The sequence below is a fragment of the Clavelina lepadiformis genome, chromosome 2, assembly GCF_947623445.1.
Source record: "Clavelina lepadiformis chromosome 2, kaClaLepa1.1, whole genome shotgun sequence".
NCBI lineage: Eukaryota > Metazoa > Chordata > Ascidiacea > Aplousobranchia > Clavelinidae > Clavelina > Clavelina lepadiformis.
In genome coordinates this window covers 574,016-592,369 of record NC_135241.1, presented here as the reverse complement: position 1 = coordinate 592,369, position 18,354 = coordinate 574,016, and the positions used below count along the sequence as shown (strand labels likewise).

At 37.8% G+C, this 18,354-nt stretch overlaps 4 protein-coding genes across 4 annotated transcripts in view; all 4 read left to right on the top strand.

Moving 5' to 3' along the window:
- Positions 1–5,037, top strand: part of LOC143446379 (NACHT, LRR and PYD domains-containing protein 3-like) — a 45,673-nt gene extending 40,636 nt beyond the window's left edge. Inside the window, exons 13-15 of the mRNA XM_076945984.1 lie at positions 176–337; positions 1,648–1,809; positions 4,201–5,037. Coding sequence (XP_076802099.1) covers positions 176–337; positions 1,648–1,809; positions 4,201–4,257 — 381 coding nt within the window. The 3' untranslated portion in view covers positions 4,258–5,037. The remainder of the gene's footprint in view (positions 1–175; positions 338–1,647; positions 1,810–4,200) is intronic.
- A 2,421-nt stretch (positions 5,038–7,458) lies between these two features.
- On the top strand, positions 7,459–11,149 carry LOC143446383 (BTB/POZ domain-containing protein 9-like). The gene has a single exon (XM_076945989.1). It carries the CDS (start codon positions 7,533–7,535, stop codon positions 9,393–9,395), a length of 1,863 nt encoding a protein of 620 aa, XP_076802104.1. The 5' UTR covers positions 7,459–7,532; the 3' UTR covers positions 9,396–11,149.
- LOC143446389 (protein ABHD1-like) lies at positions 10,820–13,625 on the top strand. Its single transcript, XM_076946003.1, has 9 exons — positions 10,820–10,956; positions 11,151–11,299; positions 11,528–11,694; positions 11,827–12,034; positions 12,276–12,388; positions 12,522–12,695; positions 12,799–12,888; positions 12,982–13,109; positions 13,176–13,625. The coding sequence occupies exons 2-9, from the start codon at positions 11,219–11,221 to the stop codon at positions 13,355–13,357; spliced, it is 1,143 nt and encodes a 380-aa protein (XP_076802118.1). The 5' UTR covers positions 10,820–10,956; positions 11,151–11,218; the 3' UTR covers positions 13,358–13,625.
- Positions 13,626–15,366: 1,741 nt separating this feature from the next.
- LOC143446392 (uncharacterized) lies at positions 15,367–18,354 on the top strand. Its single transcript, XM_076946006.1, has 5 exons — positions 15,367–15,434; positions 15,932–16,146; positions 16,446–16,988; positions 17,461–17,531; positions 17,737–18,354. Exons 2-5 carry the CDS (start codon positions 16,042–16,044, stop codon positions 17,846–17,848), a joined length of 831 nt encoding a protein of 276 aa, XP_076802121.1. The 5' UTR covers positions 15,367–15,434; positions 15,932–16,041; the 3' UTR covers positions 17,849–18,354.

Here is an 18,354-nt window from a genome sequence, read left to right as displayed (position 1 = left end):
AGCAAGCCGTGCAGTATATATATGTGAAATGAGTAGAAATACTTTTGCTGTTATGACGTCATAATATGTTTTGTACCAAGCAACGAACGATTAAAAAAAATTTTCCTGTAAAATTTTATTCTGTTTCCAACTAATTTATTAGTTTAAATTGAAGTTTATTTACAAAATATTCCAGATCGATGAGGTCAACTTGAGTGGGAATGAGTTCGGTGACGATGGAGCTTTGTCATTATCAAAATGTCTCCACAACATCAGGAGACTGAATTTATGGAATTGTGACATCGGTGATGTTGGAGTGGAAAGTTTATCAGAAGCCATCGAACATCTTCCACAACCGGTGAGTGTCAGAGGCACTTAACTTGAGTGAAGAACGATCAAGGGAAGTAATAAATAGTAGATATATTAAGTACATAGGCTGGATGCGTGTGACGTCATAAATTTAATACAAATGATTTGTTATTGCATAACAAAGATTATAAATATTACGTCATAATATTTCCGTAAAAAGTCTGATTACGTTAATTATGTTAAATTATTGTTCTTTGCGAGCGGAAACAAAAGTTATCTATAAAATGTTGATATAAGTTGCATATATCACGTATTGTTCACTGGATGGCGATAAGCGCTGTTGCTATGCAAGAAGACGTTTTCCTTCTCGGAATTACCGAATTAGTTGACATCCAAGAATGACGTAAACTCTGTTGCGTTTGCGTTCGGTTTGTAAATTTGCCGCAGTGGTTCCATGTTGGTTTTCCTGTGGCCAATGCTTTTCACATACAACGGTATCATCTGAGTTAGGTTGCTACCACAAGGAAGCGCAGCATACGATCTTTTTCCTTCTTCTGGATTCTTTGGGAGTCTAAAAACTTTTTGTTGCTCATTATAATTTCCATTGCAGTTGTGCACGCAACACTTTCTTCCCATGTTGACAATTAGCTTAAATTATGCCGTAATCACTGCCTGAGAATTGGATCTACATTTTTAGTTTAAAGTAGATTGTCAATACGTTGAGTTTGCGTACATTAAATTCAGGTTCGGCAGCGTATGAAGTAAAGTTTCTCCTCCAGTTCTTGTGCATACAACCTATCTGTGCAAATAAGTTGTGTAGTCTGTTGTTGCTCAACTTCCATTGCGGTGGTTATGCTATAGCCGCAGACTAGTGTCATCTATCGATCTACCAAGTACCAACTGACCCTAGCTTCTTAATCTCAAGTTATTGCCTTTACCTGTTTATTTAAATCATGGCGACTACAAACCAACAAACTTAGGCAGCCATCAATCATAGTTTCTCTTCCTAACTGACATAATCGTAAAGTTTCAAACTTAAAATACTGACATTTCTATTAAACTGTTTCATTAAATCATGGGGTTCCCAACAATATAAATTTACAGACATTTCCATAGAGAACAAAATCCTTATGACGTAATAACAAACTTCCAGTTTTTCAATATCATCGTGTGATATGCAAATGAATTATAGCAAGCCGTGCAGTATATGCAAAATGAGTAGAAATACTTTTGCTGTTATGACGTCGTAATACACATTGTACCGAACCAGGCAAGATTAAAAAATTTTCCTGTAAAATTTTATTCTGTTTCCAACTAATTTATTAGTTTAAATTGAAGTTTATTTACAAAATATTCCAGATCGATGAGATCAACCTGAGTGGGAATGAGTTCGGTGACGATGGAGCTTTGTTATTATCAAAATGTCTCCACAACATCAGGAGACTGAATGTAAGGGATTGTGACATCGGTGATGTTGGAGTGGAAAGTTTATCAGAAGCCATCGAACATCTTCCACAACCGGTGAGTGTCAGAGGCACTTAACTTGAGTGAAGAACGATCAAGTGAAGTAATAAATAGTAGATATATTAAATACATAGGCTGGATGCGTGTGACGTCATTAATTTAATACATATGATTGGTTTTTACAGAACAAAGATTGTAAATATTACGTCATAATATTTCCGTAATAAACTTGATTACGTTATTTATGTTAAGTTACTTTGCTTTGCGAACGGAAACAAAAGTTATCTATAAAATGGTCTTAAGTTGGCATATATCACGTATCATTCACTGGATGGCGATAAGCGCTGTTGCTATGCAACAATACACTTTCCTGTTTCGGGATTACCAAAGTAGGCGACATCAAAGAATGACGTAAACTCTGTTGCGCTTGTGTTCGGTTCGTAAATTTTCCGCAGTGCTTCCATGTTGGGTAACCTGTGGCCATGTCTGTTTAACTAAAAAAGTGAAAATTCGAAAAATTGTCACTAATTTCTGGCAATGTGGGTCACGTGATCGTGGTCTTGAGAAAACACTTTTAACACTTTACTCAGCTCTACTCTACACAGAACTTGGTTTAAGCCAATAATAGTTTATTGCGTCACAAAACTTTTATATCTGTTCATCGTGGCATAGGTTGTGAGGTTCCTATTGTAGAGTGTTCCTGATGCTAGCAACATATCAAAGCGTTTTTCACAATTATCTTTCCCAACCACATCTACACGTTGTTTTGTGACGTACTTGGATACGCAATAGTAAATATTTGTAGGTATGTTATTCTTTTTTATACGGTTGTGGACTACTCTTGCACACAATATCAATGTCAGCTCGTGTTGATATGAAACGTTTACAGTTTTCTATTGAAAGTTATTCTTGGGTTTTCGCTGATAATTGTTCTTTTTACTGCTTCTAAATTTTGGCATTACATCAACAAACCCGCTTTCAAGTATTCAACAATTCACGAATCTTTTCGCTCCATCAGGTCAAAAACATGCGAACGTTTACGTTCCAGTGCTAATTGTTATGCCTGTGACAACGACGTAATTCAAACCTACACAAGCGTTTAGTTTAAGCTGCGTTGCGCTACCTTGCGGCTGTTCCATTATCAAAATGTATCCACAATATCAGGAGACTGAGTGTTGTTCGTTGTTACATTTAACATGCATTTAAGTTGAGTGAAAAATAAAACAAAAAAACAAAGTAATAAATTGAAAAAGTGAAAGTTCTGTGAGCAGTGCGTTAGATCTGTGTTACATTATTATTATTGTAACGAAAATTCATCGATTTATTCCGCCAGGTTCTTACTGGGTAACGGCTGGCCACTACAGTCAGATTAAGTACTGATTGCTGAAAGCAAAATGGTAAGACAAAGGTTCACAAAACAACCGATCATAAAACGACCATCCGTCGCACCATCCTTCTGTGCTACTCAAGGTGCAGTCGTACAACTGCAGTCACCATTAATTGCATGCAATCAGCGCAGTGCATTGTGGGATACAAAACACCATTTAAAACACGGAAGGCCGCATTTGACCAATGCGAGCGATGTGCCTGCTTTGTACCCCGCACTACTTAGCACCAAAACAAATAACAATTTAGCTTTTAATTTGCTCAATTCACAGCGATATTTCTCGATTTGTTCTCGAAAGAAAATGTTTTTTTTGAATCATAAGCTCTGATGGAAACTGATTTTTAATAAGGTATCAGCACTAAATAAAATTATTTTAAATTAGCAAGCAGTCTCGCCATAAATTCTTGCATTGGGCCCCGCACTTGCTTGGTCGGCCACGAAACACACATCACGAAATTGAAAATTTATTCAACTGCAAGACATTGCGAGTTTTCATATGCAATGTGTGGCGAAAACGATGAATCCATTTTAAAATCATTTTATGCCAAAGTACAAAACATATCTAGACTACGTATAAGGTGATGGTGACATTAAGAACAGAAGCCAAAGTTACAATATAGCGAAGCACTTAACCACTAAAACATTTGTGACTTCATCTCAACTTTTATGACAAGTTGTGCAAATTTACGATTTTCACGTTTCCGGGCTTCACAACAATTTAGGCAAATTTTCAAGATTTTCTTTATTTTTATTTTGTAGAAAATCCTGACACGTGTTTGATTTATAATCATGTCATAATCATTAATCGACCAGAGTCAAAATGTCATCAAATTTCTAATTTATGAAGTAATCGATCTGTCAATAAGTTTGTTGGGTTCACGCATTTTAACAAAACACTATAAAGCTTTCATAAATAACTCAGCCAAAATGTTGAAGCCGCGCTAATGTAGAAATGTTAGATATTTATAGAATTGTGTTAAAGTCGACTATTTTGCAAGTTCACAGAATTTACATAAAACTTTTGTTGTGAGGTTAATTACATTTTATTTACATTTGTACAGAAGCCAGAAGTGATAGGAGTTGATCTGATTGAAAGCAGTCTACTTGAGCTCGATTAATCCAGCTTCATTCCATTCAACTCCGGTCAACCCGACCCAGGTCAATCATACTCCGGTCAACTCAATTCCTCGAAAGAAATTTCACTTTTATCAAAGACGCTGTGAGCGCTGGCAGAGACGTTTTCATCCACGATGTTGCCGGTGATTCGATCCGCTGTCGAATCCGAAATGTTAATTATCATCATCTTCCCAATCTCGTTGCAAGAAACATAACTTCTGAAAACATATTCATCAACTTTTACTTTATGTAATTTTGTCTCATACCGCACACTATATGTAAAAGGCGAACAAAAGCGTTGTACCGCATGACGTAATTGCAGCAATTGGTCGAATTTGTGATGATTTTATACAATTGTTTGCAAATCAAATGCCGCATAGAAAACGGAAATCGGCAAAGCATTGCGATACGTGTCGCCTATGCATGACTTCCTGTGTCGTTATAAATCGTGACGTGAATTATTCTTTCGTTTATAGCTATTTGTTGCGGCACAGTCTACGAAGTTAACCATAGAAAGTGGTCGACTTTATTATGTAGCTGTCACAATGTATTATTTAATGTAATCGTTTAAACAAGAAACAATATAACCAGTTTATACAGTTGTCATGGTATACAATTGATTCTAAGATTAAGAGAAGCGAAACAACGACCTGAGACTCATTTCACTTCGAGGACATTAAGCAATTCTACAGACAAACATTGTAATTGAAGTGGTCGTCTTTACAGGCTAAGGAACGATAAACCACCATTTCATTACAAATTTTAGGAAAAACGTATAACCAAGCAACATGGTTGGAAATAAAGAAAACATGCAAATATTCTCATAGTTCATAGTTTTTTCTTCTCGGAGATAATCTAGTTTGGGCAAATAGTGATCAATTCTTTTAAGCCAACCGCCTTTTACATTGGCCAGTGCATTCAAATTAACACTCTTTAGTTTTCTGCATATCACAATACATATAACAAAGAAAAAAAAGAACGTTTAAATAATAAAGCAGGGTGAGACTTTGAATATCCTTAGTAAAGTTATTGTTGCTATTACTAATGTTACCAGTAAAGTGTAAGGGTAACTAATTTATGGAACTTGCACAAATAGAAATGTGTCATTTCCTAAAACAAACGACACAGCAAGCTTTGATATTGTGAAGCAAAACAACATTTTATGTCGTTTTACAAAACGTCTTTGCACAACTCAGCGACGACTCTTCACTGCTCAAACCCTGACTATCGAGCTTGTCTACGTTTTTCGATGTCATTGTCACAACCTCACCCGACATAGCGAGCAAAACCAGGAAACTTTGTTGCAATTTGCTGCCAGGCAGAATTGTCCACTCTGAGTCCAAACCTCTTTGCCGATAAAATTTCGACGTTTTGGACAATCATGAAATGAAAAAATTCAATTTGATTCGAGCCGCTAAGTCGCCTTTAAATCCGATTCTGAAATTATCACACAAACTGCGGCGAGTTACACTTATGTTTGGAATTTGACTTCAACACGAACATAAGTTCGTCTTAAAAACCGCGTACACTGGCGGCTGTTGTTTGAATATGAGCGAGGACAATTGATGGTTGATAACTTGCTTTGCTTCTGCTTCAATGGTATGAGTTCCCATTCCTCAAACGACATGACTATGCTGTTAGTTGCTTAATTTTGTCTATACATACAGTATTACTAAATGATGAAGATATCATTTTTATTTATTGTCTGACACAAAGGCTTTCACCTTTGGGCAAAGCTTACTGAATGTCAAATTGCGCAGTTGTAACAAGTGAAAGAGAAAAGGGTGAAGCAAGGATTGCAAACATTACAACAGCATTTATATGGCACACCAGTTCAAGCGAGGGGATTTACCTGAACGTCATCAAGGATAATTTAAGCTTGGTCAGCAATTAAATTGCAACATCCCAAAATAATATTTCATTATTTACAAAACAACCAATGACTCGTGACGTTACCGTCATAGTCTTAAAAATGTCGGCCCACTTATTCCTGCCAGAATGTTTTTGCCAGCTTGAATTTTTTCAAGCTAGCAGACATTGTTTGCCAGAAAGTTTCTGCCAGCTTGATCCAGGTGCCCAGGACGGATTGTGGTTTCGTCTGGAAATAATGTTTTTGTTGTGACTTAGAAAGGCTAGGCCTAGCATGCCTGCATTAAAAATAGTTTTGCCCGGTTACCGAAGTTGTATTTTCGTAGCCGAAATAAATAGGCCTATATAAAGTGACATGGTTTGATGAAAGTGACAATGAATACGAATCTAATAAAAGCATGATAATGTCTTCAGGAAATCATGCTTCTAGGCTACATTCCCTTCAACTATGGTATTTGTGATGAATATTAGATACACTGACTATGACGTATACACACCAGAAAATACGCTTGCAACTTAAATTAGAATTAGTGGCCTTTTAAATGACCACACCAGGCTACCAGGCCTGTTGAACAGATGCCCAATGAGCACCCATTGTTTTTGCAATAATGCCCTTCGCCATACCATGGCCGCAGTGCTTCACTGCACATAGCGGTCGCCCATGTGACTGACATTGTTTAAGTTTTTTTTCTGTGGCAGACCATTCTATGCGCACTACATGTATTGAGGTTATATCAAGCAATGTCTTATGAAGTGGCTATTTCACCTTTCAGCCTGTTATCAAAGACAGGCGGTTAGGTTAGGAGAAAGTCCATGCAAAAAGTTAATTTTAATTACTTATAGGGTTTTAGTTGAGTTAGATTTAGATTAGAAGGTAGGTTTATAAGTTATGTTTATGTTATATATTATAATATGTTACTATATTATAACATTTAAGTTAGGTTAACAAGAAACTGTGAAATATAATTTTTAAAGCACGATGTTTCCGGTGAAATAGTGGCAGCCTAAATATAATCCAGAGCAATTACTTTTTTCACTTTCCAATCATCTGGTTACAACTTCCAGAGTTATTCCTTGTTAAGATCAGAGCTGCCATTATTTCCAATTTTTTTTTCAAGTCAAGTCAAGAAAAAAGTAGTTATCAGGATAAAGATTAACAAGAAACTTGACTTGAAATAAGACATCGAATAAGTGGCTGCCCTTGTCTTAACAAAGGATGACTCTGGCATTTGTAACCAGATGATTGGAAAGTGACAAAAGCAAGACTAGCAAACACATCAATCCCCAAGGTGTCTATCATAATGAAGTTCGACTATAAAATATCAATGATTTTGTTATTATTGATATAGTTTGATATTGTTTATTAACTGTGCAGTGTTTAAAATTTGGTTGAAAAAAACAAAAAAATATGTCGGTTGCTTTGTGTGGTCCCGTACACGATGATGAGGCTGTAAGCAACACGACTTCAGACATCGACCACTGTGAGGAGCTCTCCGAAAACATCGGCAATCTTGTATTGAACAATGATTACAACGACGTAACGTTTGTTGTGGAAGGAAAGAACTTCCCGGCTCATCGTGTCATACTAGCAGCGAGATGTCCCTACTTCAGAGCACTGCTCTTTGGAGGGATGAGAGAAGCTCATACTGAGGCTGTCATCCCGATCGAGGATTCATCTTCCGATGCCTTCGAAATCTTACTCAGATATATTTACACTGGAAAGATGAAGTTGGTAAATTCCAAAGAAGCGGATTTCATTGAAGTTCTCGGACTCGCGAATAAATATGGATTTCCTGCGTTGGAGTCGGCTTTGTCGTTACATCTGCAGTCAACGTTGTCAGTTTCAAATGCGTGTCTCATCTACGATGTTGCGACGTTATACTCGCTGACGGAACTGCTGAATTTCACGGCAGAGTTCATCGATAGAAACGCCACTCATATCTTGAACAGTGAGAATTTTGCGCTGATGTCACTGACGGCAACACGCAGCATCCTACAGAGAGACTCTCTTTGTGTCCCCGAGAAAACGATATTTAAAAGTGTTGTAGCCTGGTGTGATGCAAACCCCGTCGTGAGCACAGCTTCTCTGGACGGGTTTGTTGAGGTGAAGAGCCACGAAGCCCTCCTTGATGTGGTGAGATTACCTCTGATTCCGCTCCCTGATTTGTTGAACTTTGTCCGACCGAGCGGACTCGTTGCATCGGACTTGCTTCTTGATGCAATCAAGTCTCAGTCAGAATGTTGCGACGGGGAGCTTCGTCATCGTGGGGTTCTGTGCCCAGATGAGAACATCGCGACCCCTCAGCATGGGGCTCAGGTGGTCCAGGGTGAAATGTGTGCCTCGCTGCTCGATGGGGACACTAGGAACTACGACATGGACCATGGATTTACGCGGCATCATATCAACGATGATGCAGACAGGAAGGAGAAGTGCATTAAGGTCAAGCTCGGCCAGCCGTCCATCATCAACCACATCAGGATGTTGCTGTGGGACAAGGACAGTCGATCATATTCCTACTACATCGAGGTCTCTATGGATGACAAGGAATGGGTGCGCGTTGTTGATTATTCAAAACATTTCTGCCGATCGTGGCAAAATCTCTTCTTTCCGAAACGTGTGGTTCGCTATATTCGAGTCGTCGGTACTCACAATTCAATCGCGAACAAAATCTTTCATCTTGTTGCATTAGAAGCGATGTACAAAATGGAAAAAGTCCGTCAGATTGGTGACATAATAATCGCAGAATGCAATGTGGCCACCATTGATAAGAGTGCGTGTATCATAGAAGGCGTGAGCCGGGATCGAAATGCTTTAATTAACGGAGACATGAACACGTATGACTGGGACTCCGGCTACACCTGTCATCAGTTGGGCAACGGAGCGATCGTGGTTCAACTTGCCCAGCCGTACTTCCTCAGCTCGATACGGCTTCTGCTCTGGGACATCGACGACCGCAGCTACAGTTATCACATTGAAGTTTCATGTGACATGGAAAACTGGACGATCGTCGCTGACAAACGGAATCTTGATTGCCAGTCGTGGCAAACCCTCGAGTTTGACAGAATTGCGGCAACTTTTATTCGAATTGTCGGCACCGCAAACACAGCAAACGAGGTGTTTCACTGCGTGCACTTCGAGTGTCCGGCCAGCACCGTCCCAGTTCTTACTGGTGATGAGGCCGTAACCAAGCCATCGCTTTCACCGACACGACACTTGTCTGTTGATCAACCACCACCAGAGGAAGCCATTGATAATGATTCCACTTTTTAAGTGGTGTGAATTATTGTGACTTGTTGAGATTATTTGCCAAAATTCTTATCTCATCTTTGTAGCGAGCTAGTTCAGTATTTCCATTTTGCCCACATTGCTATTGCTTGCTTTCTAAATGTCTATTACGTAACTTTTCTCCAATCATTGTCGCAAGCTTCGCTAACCATTTAGTTTAAAATGCACTGAATCATCCCAATTAATTCAATTTCAGCCACTGTCCTATCTTCATCACTTATCTTTTTAGATGAACTGTAGATGCATAATGATGCACAATGATGCATTGTCGTTTAAACAAATGTAATTCTCGGTGCCTCACAAACCCTTATTGTGATGCCGTATTTTACGAACCATAAAGCACACCCGATTATAAGGCGCACTCTCCATAAATTGCTTTAATTAGTTTTTTGTTCATACATAAGACGCACCAGGCTATAAGTAGCACCCGATTATAAGGCGCACCGGCAAGTTTACTTGTTTCGTAATAAATGTAAGCAAGTCACAATAGTACAATGAGCAAAAGAAAAAATGAGCCTAGTGAATATCACAGTTGCTAGTTGCTTTTACCGTAGTTTATTGTGTAAGACGGTGGTTTATTTATATAGTAATACATTATTATAGGCGTTAGGCGCACGCACATACATTAGGCGCATCGGCTTATAAGGCGCACAATCAATTTATGAGGAAAAAAAAGGATTTAAATTGCGCCTTATGGTCCGTAAAATACGGTAATCGGCTTACTCCATTTTCTCTTCATAAGAATATCCGTCTGTAAATAAATGTACATTGTATGAATTTTGACTTTTTGTTTGAGTTTACGCAACATTGCACTCGTGTCAAAACTAGTTTGAGCTGTGATTTCAAATATACAACAAACATTATCAAGGTGGACTCCGATATTCGTGATATATGTTATGATGTTGCTTGTTGAAATTGTATGTGTTTAAATGAATTTGATCAAGTGTTGTTAATACCTAATTATTCTAATGCAATAAACTTTAAAAAGAAATTTACTTTTCGCTGAAAATGCCTAAAGTCGTGACTGCAAAGAAATATGTTGTAGTCGTGTATGTCAACATATTGTATTGTGAAACTTTTTTTGCTTTACAGAGACAACATCAATATAAATCTGCTTTATGAGGTCATAATAGGGAGTAGGATATAGCGATTGTGAGTCATCTTTAGGATTCATGACATGGAGGAAGATGGTGACAGGAGGAATGAAATCGACCAATTAAAATATAGCATTTTGAAGAAGCATTGTGATGAAATAAACGCAAAGAACAAAGCAATTACAGAACAACTCTATCAGATGAGCAGAATCATTGCGAGATTACAAAATCGAAAAGTCATCCTCATAAAGAAACTCGAAGCTCACGGAGACGGGTTTAGATCGGCAAAGAGAAAATTTGTCACAGAAAACCGAAGTGAATCGATTAGCTCTGCAAATGCTCCAGCAAACAAGAAACTAAAATCCATCCCCAACATATGATGTTGTGTAAATAAAACGCATGGCAGCCTACTCATGCTTATGAGTGGCGCGGCACTTTTAATGAGCTGCCAGGTCAGAAACAGCTACATGTTGTGGATGCAACTTGCCATTGGCAAGAACACCATGTTATTTACATTCTGTGGCTTTTAATCCTTTTGTGGCTACGCATCTGTTGTGTATGAAGTTTTACAATAAATATGCCTCAGATATATAATTTGACATGTTTCATGGCCACATTTGCACTTGCTATAACTGGTTTTATGCAGGTTGCTGCCGTCGTATTTGATAAACTCAGAAGTAAAATAACAGAAAAAACTGAAGGATTATTAGGACAATGATTTCTATGTCACCGGCCACAGCTGTGTTAAGTGGAGCTTTCATTTATTTCGCCTATTACTTCACCTACTACTCACGTGTGAGTGTAATTACATATAAGTTGTATAATTACCTTAGGCCTTAATTTTATAATTAAATGATTCCTTGTTTATTGTGAACTACTTCTGCCTTTAATCTCTCTGCTGACAGCTTTATAAATGATGTCACTAAGCACATTATCCCTGTTGATTACAGACATCACAGTGTATTGTCTAATCACTTTCATGTATTCGCTTATCACGGTGAAAATCTTTTTATGGTTTTACAGAAACCAGAATTCTTCATAAAGAAAGGAACTCACTGGGCACGATTCCTGGAAAACCATGTCTCCTCCCTAAAGTTGAAATATTCGTCGTTGTTTTGGGTTCCTGGGGGAACAATTCAAACAGTTGTCGCCGCGCTCCTTCCAACTAAGCACGATGTTCAATACAGAAGGTGCAAATCTGTAGAACTTTTGCCACGAATAACTTCTATAACAATATCACTATCATGGAAATTGTATACAAAGAATCGCAATCAATAGCGTCGTAGTGGTAGTAATCTCAATCATTAAAATATCACCATCAGGGAGAGCGTGGCCACGCCAGATGGCGGCCAGTTCACGATTGCGTGGACCAATGAGAAGGCTGAGGAGGGACGACCGATTGTCTTTGTCTACCCTGGGCTTGTCTCGACAACAAAATCCAAATATGTTCAGCTTCTGACAGATGCCCTCGTCAAAGAAGACCACACTGTCGTTGTCATGGTGAACAGGGGCCTGGAACTTCCATGCTTGGTCAGCAGATTGTATGAATTATATAATTGTTTTAAATCTATGATTATTGGTTTAAAAATAAATATAAAGATGATAGAATAAATACTGGTCATAACATGCATGAAATTACAAAGCCTACAGGTTGCATGTTGTTTTTTTTTTAACAATATAAGAATATTAGGAAAAGGCCTAACTTCTAGTTTGTATGATGAAGCATGTTATGGTGCGTGAATTTTATCTGATTTAACAACTTTGCCAACAGACCGGGAAAGCATTTTGCGCAACTCACACAACAGATTTGGCCCAAGCTCTGTCATTGGTCAAGAAGCGTCATCCACAATCGCCGATCGTTTCAATTGGAATTTCTCTCGGAGGGTTGGTAATGTGTAGTTGTGATGATGACTAGGGATTCCATCAACATCTTACATTGCAGCGCCTGTAATAAACTTGCAAGATATCCGTAGCCCTGGTGGTTGGATTTTAATTACGAGCGTTGCAACTGTCCAAGGTTAATCATGGCTCGGTACCTAGCTCAGAAGGGGGACCAGAGCGACATCACGGCCGCGTTCTTGTACTCGTGCCCATTCAACCCGGTCGAAGGCTCGGCCAATATAGAACGTTGGCATCACTGGATCCTCTATAACATCAGTCTCACCAAGGGACTCAAGCAGATCTATTTAAGGTAAATTTTAAGTCCTTGTTTATAATAATATGTCCTCCAATATGTGTGGATTGCGCATGCATGGAAACATGTGTGATAACTTTTGCTCTTTAATCCACTACAGGTCACATGATAAGTTTGTTGGTATCGTCGACCACGACAAGGTAATGAGTGCTCGTAGCATCCGGGAGATAGACATGCACTTCACATCTAAGTGAGTAGACAAACTGCAAGTCTTGACAACTTACTTATATATGCATGGAATTTTGCATGAAATCATTGTAATCTACCAAAACTTCTGCACCAGGGTGTTTGGATACGAGTCGGTCGATCATTATTACACAGACGCCATCATCAGTCGGGATTTCTTGCACTCGATAAAGACTCCAACACTTGCTTTGTGCGCAGACGACGACGCGTTTGTCCCATATCAAGGTATCGTTGGCGCAATTGACAACTATAGTGTCTATTCCCAGTTCTCTTAATCCCGTTGTTTTTCAGCTCTTCCTCGAGATGAAATTTCATCGACAAATTACGTTGCTCTGGCTGTTACATCTGGGGGTGGACACGTCAGTCACCTTTGTGGGGCTAACCCCTATACTACGCCTTATTACGTCACAATGTTTGTTGATTATGTCCAAGCTGTCCTCGGTCACTTGGACGAGCTTCCACCACGGCAGTAGATAAAGATGCAGTAATCTTAATCTTCAACCAACTTAATATTAACTATTTTTGTAGCCGGATGAAATTATTTCACAATAACCAGTGCTTGCTTTCAAGGTGTTCAATTTCCTTGCAGTGCATTGGCGCCAGTAATTGCTATGTAAATAATTGTAATATAAAAGAACTGCTTTATACTTTTTATCCTGTTTAATTTCCTTAACTGTGCTACGTTTGGAAAAGTTCAATAAATTTTTCCCGTGTCATCCGCAATACAATGAGTTTCTATGATGGAAGCGTGTGTTGAAAATATTGGAAATTGCATTTAATCCAACCCGCTTTTCGATTACGCTGAAATATTGATATTGCCCCAGAAAATTAGTTTGTGTCATCCTGAGTTACCGCGCTTTGACATTCTATCCGGGAGCAGCCACACTGTGCTACCTGTCAATCAATCAATCATGGTTAATAATCTACCACGAACCAAACTGACAAGTCAATCAACGACGGAGACCACTTTCGAGGCGACTGGAGTAATATTGTTCGTTCGTTGTCATTAAATCTGACGATTATTATATAAGTGTATATCTTATCTTATCTTGCTGTATACCTTGGCGAAACTCCCTCACAATTAACATACCGGAAAAATTTGCAAAATACTTGATACAATGGCTGATTACAACTATGGCCGGTTAGTGCGGCCAGCAAACACGAATTAAACTCATAACACCATAAAAAAATTGCAAAAAATAAATTAAATAATTAACAGTTAACTATTTAAATGCAAGCAGGTAGGCCAAAAAGTCACTCAAAAAGCTAACGTCGAAGTAACAGGCAAATGGATACGTAAATACAGATATATTTGTTAACAAAAATTACTGTGGAAAAAAAAGAATGGAATACTAAGGTTAAGTGATTCTATTAAACACGGTCTCACAAATTTGGGGTAGAAAAAGACATTTTGTTTTACAATAACAAACTGCCCATGGAAACAAAATAAGTATTAATCGCAGGTATAAGATGTCTAATATCACCGATCGAAACTGATTTAAGAGAATCGAAACTACGGATTTCGAAGCTCAGAATATCAAAGCGGTCAGTATTGTTTGGTTGAATATTAACAACAGTGTGCTTTTATGGTATTTCTATCTTTTAAAATATCTTGAAAGCTGCATTTTAGTGAATGATAAGAAATTTTACGTTTATAAATGAGCATATAGTCGCCGTTTAAAAGATTTCCATTTATGGTATTGTCAGTTTTTATTTGGGTATTTCCCTATAAGCTTTCTTTTCTTTTGTTTCAAAACATGTTGTTTTAATGTTTTAATTTTATTCTCAATCATGCATAAAATATTTTCTACAGTTACTGTAGGCCTAGGCCCTGTCTTAAAAATATGTTTCTCATAGAATTGATATTTGATAAAATATTTCATTTTCAATATTTAAACATCGCTGTATTGCTTTTAGTAGGTGGCACTGTGACGCAAGTTTGCCAAGAAACATAATCGAAAGCGGAAGTTTCAATTTTGTTCGTTTACCAAGTACGGTACCAGGTGATGTAAACCACGCGCGGTACATCACACCTGAACGCCATTTTCATGGCAGAGAGTAGTATGCCAGAGTAAATTTGGTGAACCAATAGCCTAAGATTTAACAGTACCATTATAAAACTTGTGAACTAGGGTAGTATGAGTAGGTTATGGCTATCTTATATACATTGACAAGGCTTTTTGCTGCTTTCAGTTTATTTTTTGGCAAAGTTTGTTTATTTAGCTATCTAAATGGGCTGTTGAGTGCGCTTTTTTTATACTTAAACTACAGAAATAAAGCTGCAGGAGTATATTTATTCTGCTAAGAAATGCGATAATGTCCGTCTGGTATACGATAAAACGGATACATCTGAATAATAGGCCTACTTCTTTTCTAATTTTCTGTTAAATTTTTCAAAAGGCTGCAACTATTTCATTGGAAGACATCGTGCCTTTGGAGCTATCTTTCACAGTTTCTTGTTAACCTAACTTAAATGTTATAACATATAGTAACTTGAACCTAACTTAAATCATGGTTTGCACAGTATGGCAGTTTTCGTCAAGGTCTCGGGTATGAGGAGGCAAAATGTCGGTGTGCAAGTGTGCAGCTGGTGTGCACTGCAACTCTTAGCACAAGGCTGCTCGGCGTTTATGCAGCCAATGCAAGCAAAGATGTGGTCTTTTACATTTAAAATCGCGAAAAAAATCAGTACTTAAAGAGGATATCGCTTTTTAACACTAATTTTGCTTTTCAAATCAGAGCTAACTTTGGTGTCTCCTTTTTGTTTTTGATTTTTCCTGTTGTGCAAAATGGTATGCTTTGGTTTGTTTATCCTAACTGTATATAACTATCAAACAGAACTTTTTGGGATAAACATGGGATAAACAAGTTTTGGATGTTATTCGGCTTCTTTTGCTTCTGCTGCTGCTTTTATTCATGCTACAAAAAAAATAACATCAACTGAATGTGTTGATGAGAGTATTTTCTTACAACGTAACAACAAGATTATTCACCAAAGTCTTTATTCCAGTTTAGTTTCAAATTCATTCACTTCTTATAATTTTTAGGAATATTCTCATCATGGTGATGATTGAACTTAAATAAATTGAGTCTGCTGTTCATCTGACATCCAGAGCAGGCAAAGTCTTGATCTCTTGATGTGAGCTGAAGCATTAAGATGATAGAAGCAGATTCAGTTCCATTTTCACCCTCAAGCAATGACCCAGGTGCTGGCCCCAGTTCAATCCATAACTCGAGTCCATCCACCAACAGTAGAATTAAGGTTGGTCAAGAAAATACTGGAAAATATCCGAAACAATTCAACCAACAGACAATAAATCCCAGGAAAATCAACACATAGACATTAGTTGGTTGTCCTTGGTTTAGTTGTCCTGGTCCGTGAGTTTAGTCATTGTGGGTTTAATTGTCGTTTAGTTGTTTAACCCAACAACGATTCTATCCATGGACATTGGATGGGTCATTGTGGCTGATGGGTTTGATAGCAGCGGGTTGGTTGGCATAGAAGCAACATACTTTGCATGATGTGGGTGTTTAATTAATGCAATTCTGTTTATTTTTTAGTTTGATGTTGGAATCTTTAACCATCACCTTGACCAAGAAGTGACCAGACGTGTGAAGCCGATTATTGAAAGTCTCGGTTATCGTGTCGGTACATTCGACAGTTACAATCATCCAGCAGGTGGCGCTTATCAAGCAAAGTGTGTGGATTTCGTTCAAGAATGCCACTGCATATTCTGGGTTGCATCGCGCAATTCAATCCCCGAGAGGGGATATATCAAATTTTACCGGGATATGTCTCAAAACAAAGCAATAAAATCTGGAAGATGCGACACTTTCATCACATTATTGCCACGAGATTGTCTGAACTTGGACTTGCCTTGGGAACTGGACGCATTTGTTCCCGTGACGGAAAACGACCAGTTTGAAGAACAGGTCAAATGCACTCTAGATAAGATATTAGGAGAATCAGGATTTCCTTTACCACAGACATCACATAGCACTGCACAGCAACGTAGTGAAAGAAGTTCACATCGAATTGATCATTCCAATGCCAATGTAACAATCAATGTAACTATTAGAGATGCAAACGTTGGAGCAATAAGTGTGAGTGCTAAGTCATTAAGTTGATCCGGTTTACGTACTTTGTATAGATACAGGTTAAATTTTTGTTGTATTAGCTTGGCCTTGGACATCTCAATTCAGTTAAATAAACAAACTGCAAATCAACTGGCGGTTCTTAAACAAAAATGGTCAAGGCTGTAGGATTGGGCAACAACAACAAATTTTCCTTCATAGGAACTGAACCAGTTGGACACCATCCTCTATTTTAATTTATTGTATCATCCTTCTTTTGTGTACTAAAATTTTGTTTAAAAATAAACAAACTGCTACTAGACAAAGAGTTGCTCTTGTAAGAATACTGGTCCAGGCAACATTAATGGGCAACTTCATATGCTCTTACACTTTGTACCAGTTGGACACAATCCTATTTTGTGGTTTATTTTTAATTTTTTTTTTCTTGTGCTTAATTTATGTTCTTGTTGTTGAATATATTTCTATGGTACTTATGTTATAGATTGGAGAACATGACAACAACATGAAGGCAACAAATATCTGTGCGACAGAAGAAGAAAACAATGAAAAGATGTAAGCAATCTAGAAAATGTATAGTTAAAAAACGTCACAATTTTTCTAAATTTTGTGTCTGAAATGTGCCGTAGCAGTTGTTCATGCACAAGAACACATACACACACACACACACACACACAAGCACACAAACACACAAGCACTCACACACATGCACAAGCAAGGTTTTGTACAAAACTTGCAGCTTCTAGTATTTCATTCCCAGGACATCAAGATGTAGAAATGAAGAAAATCATCCATCTCAGTGTGCTCCGGACACATTGGATGCTGAAGAAAACTTGGGTCGGTCGGAGCAGGAACATCACCTGAGCGATTGATGAGTTGACTGATATTTGGTGTCAGCAAGACATAAGATGATGTTATTCATTTATTTTTTTATCCCGCAAAATATTAGATTAATTTTGTGTTTGTATCAACAACGACGGTTAATCCGGTCTTGTCTTGTGGAAGACAATCACAGTTTTTCAATCTTTGTCAATTTTTCTATGGTGATTAGCGCACTTAAGCATACAAATGCATCTGTATTATTTCACTATAACATTGATTGAAACCATTGATTAATGTGCAGGCTTCTTTAAGCCGAACATCTTAATCAGTTTTGGTATGACAAGTTTTGATATTTTTATTTTTTTTATGTATTTTCCCTAAATCGATGCATATCTTAAGTTTGGCAGCGTGTGTTTCATTTACGAGGAATGCATTTTGTATGCTGTATATTTACAGTTTTAAATGGATAAAAACTGTTTTATGCTTCTGAATATGTGATATATTTTTGTCTTATCACTTTCACTTGCACTTCTAGTCGTAATAATTTTTATTTTAG